This window comes from Thalassophryne amazonica, chromosome 18 (genome assembly GCF_902500255.1).
Source record: "Thalassophryne amazonica chromosome 18, fThaAma1.1, whole genome shotgun sequence".
In the NCBI taxonomy this organism is placed as follows: domain Eukaryota; kingdom Metazoa; phylum Chordata; class Actinopteri; order Batrachoidiformes; family Batrachoididae; genus Thalassophryne; species Thalassophryne amazonica.
Window position 1 is genome coordinate 40,598,561 of NC_047120.1, and position 3,190 is coordinate 40,601,750.

A 3,190-nucleotide genomic window follows, 5' to 3' on the forward strand; every position below is an offset into this window, starting at 1 on the left:
AAGAAATCGAATCTGTCCAGTCTCTGTTGTACTTCCTGTTGCTTTTTTTTTGTTGCACTGTGGAGATGTTGGGGAGTCTGTGGCTGGTCTGCTTTTGCTTCTGCTTCACCTGCGCTGAAGCTCACATCTGGGCTTGGATGCTCAATATACCTCACATCCCTCCCAAGGAAGGACCAAAAGCACTTACTGCTCCTGTCGTGAAGCCAGCCACGGTGAGTCTTACATAAGGCACACAAAGAGCCGCTACCCGTATTCTTACATTAGATTTCCGCCTATCATGTTGCTACAATGCAACCGCAAGATTAATAGGATTTTATACTTGAAAGACTTACACATTTGAGCAAACAATCTTAAGAGATTCATTTCCAAGCTGCTACATGCTAACTATATAAGCTTGCGCTGAGAGTGATTGTAGCAACTCAACCACGGTTGTCACCTGTAGTAGCCCCAAGACAAATAATAAATTAACAATTACATGAACACAATGTGTTCTGTTGACTGTTCTACATCAGACTGGAAATTTTAGACATCAAATTAAAATTAAACGATGGGATGTTACCTAACCTTCGCTTCGCTTTATTGAATTAGATTACTGCATTATGTGATGTGTCAGAAAGTGCATTCATCAGGTTTGATTGACATTTGTCTGTTTTAGTGTTCAGTCTTGAATTGTACTCTTTCTTCTAGGCTGCATGTGACCATGACCGGGCTTGCGGGCGAGGTTTCTCGTGCGATCGCCACTTCGGCCTGTGTGTGCCTTTGCGAGGGGAGGGCCATTACTGTCGCAGGGATGCCCAGTGTGTTCGCGGACTCAGTTGCATGTTTGGGAAATGTCACCGCAGCATCCCCAGTGGGCAAGAGGGTAAGTGTCTGAAGCTGTTCATTTAAGGCTGAACTCTCACTTCAAATAATAACGTTAATATGGAGCCATTTATGTAAGGTGGCAGATAGGAAGAAAATATGACCTGAAGTAACCTGTGAATCATCGATGCAGGTGCTCGGTGTAAAGTGGACCGGGACTGTGGGGCATCGATGTGTTGTGCCCGACACCATGGTGAGCAAGTGTGCAAGAGACGCCTGACCCATGGTGAAAGCTGTTACGTGCCTGACGGTGGCCTGGCATTCAGCATCAACCAGATCTGCCCGTGTGTTGAGGGACTACTATGTCGTGAAAACAGTGCACCACACAGGAGAGCGTAAGTAAGACATCCAAAGTTTCCTGACTCTGCACATAGTGTTCAGCTAAATCATTCACACGAATTTCCGCTGCATACAGATATGTGAAATGATTGGGCATTTTATGTAAAAGCACCAAATTTTGCGTTAACGCCATTTGATATATCATAAAAATAATTACATACCAACCCAGTCTCACGAGACTGAGACTGGGCGGGACTGGTTTTCGAAAAGTACATAAATCTATGGGTTTGTCACAGGGGTACAAAAATGGGGCGTTTTTTTGTAACGGGGGTACGCATTGATTTTGTGACGGGGGCACAAAATGTGGGGTGAAGGGGGGAGGGGGGGACATATCAAACAATGCCTTTGCAAAATTTGGTGCTTTTACCATAAAACGCCCAATCATAGTGATATTTTATACATATCTGCGTCTCTACTAGACCTGGCATCAGAGGTGAAAGTTGCCTAACTGCACATGCTAATGCTATCCACTCTTAAGAGTGCTATTTAATATGACCTGTAAGTGTTGAAGTACACTATGTTGACAAAACAATGCTACAATGAACAGTGGTGAGTTCCACCAAAAGTTTCCCCCACTATGATAATAATTAGCCACAATGCTAAATGCCTTAAAGTGCAGTTATGATTGTATCTCGTGACAGTATATTATGGATAGCCAGCACATGCAACTGTTAGATAAGTGTTAGCATGTTAAGATGTACTTCTCTCCCCTAGTGCTGCTTATCCAAAACAACAAAGTACACCGTATAACTAGGCTTTTCTGAGATCTGTTGGGTTTATTTAGAAGTCTAGAATGTCATTTGGAAAGCCCCTTTCACTCAGAGGTTAGCTTCATTAGCGTCATACTTTTCCTGCACGTAGTAAGGATAAAATAGTACATCGCTAAACCAAGAAATATGTTCCCTAAATTCTGGTAAGAAGTCAGTAATTTTCAAACACCTTCATTTCAGAAAGGGAGATTTCAGAAGAGCCTTATTTCTTGCAGATCAGAACTCCATATTATCTTTTTCTACGTGCTTCAAAATACACTTACTATATATGGTCAGACGTGTAAAAATAAATCCCATTTTGCAATGTCTTAACCAGATTTTCCTCTCATTTCAGGAGGGATTTTATTTACCAGCCTGACCATAAAAGTTGGACCTGCCAAGCACCCAAACCCTGATGCTTGCTTCAATACCAAAGCTATTTATTATGTAAATATGTTTTATAGGATTGTTTAAGAAATGTATTACTGTATTATGAAATGGTTTTAGAATTTTTCAGTAATTTTTTTTATATTGTATTTTTACCTAAGCACTAGTGTGTATACAGTATCTTTCAATGTACTGGTGTTTTATTATGAATATCTATACTATTTCATTGTAAAAGAATAAAAAAAAAACTAATAAAATCTCAGCAAAAGGATTTTTATGAAATTTTAAAAATGCTGCAGGACTAAAGTTTTACAAATGTTATATGCACATCCAACGTGCTTAACATTTAAAATAATGAAAATCTACATATTAACCAATAATTATAAATATATACACAAACATAAGTAAAAGATATGAGGATTTTTCACATTTAAAATGCATGTTTTATAGGTTTTAGGTAATAAAAAACAGGTACATAAGGTACATTATAAACCCTGCTGTTTGTACAAAAATGGGCTTTTATTTAGCATATTTTTACAGTGTTAATATTTAGTAACCAACAGCAATTGTCTTTGTTTCTGTTTAGATTATTTCTTTTTTATTTGGTTTGTGTGTTAATTGATTTATTTTAATCCAATAATAACATCCACATTTAATATTTCTTTGAATAGAAATGTTTGGACATTTGAAATTTAACTTTCTGTTGATACCATGATAGGAAAAAAGAAAAAATTTAAACTTGTGTTTATTAAAATTTTAGGGTGCCCAGAACTTTACTGTCACTTTACTGTCATATTTGATCGAGTGGCTCCAAATAAAGCTGATATATCAGAAATAATATAATCAATGCAAAA

General features: G+C 37.8%; 1 protein-coding gene across 1 annotated transcript; it reads left to right on the plus strand.

Moving 5' to 3' along the window:
- On the plus strand, nt 1-2,365 carry LOC117530570 (dickkopf-related protein 3-like). The gene is made up of 4 exons (XM_034193461.1): nt 1-212; nt 688-862; nt 995-1,196; nt 2,305-2,365. Exons 1-4 carry the CDS (start codon nt 66-68, stop codon nt 2,363-2,365), a joined length of 585 nt encoding a protein of 194 aa, XP_034049352.1. The 5' UTR covers nt 1-65.
- Nucleotides 2,366-3,190: the final 825 nt, after the last annotated feature.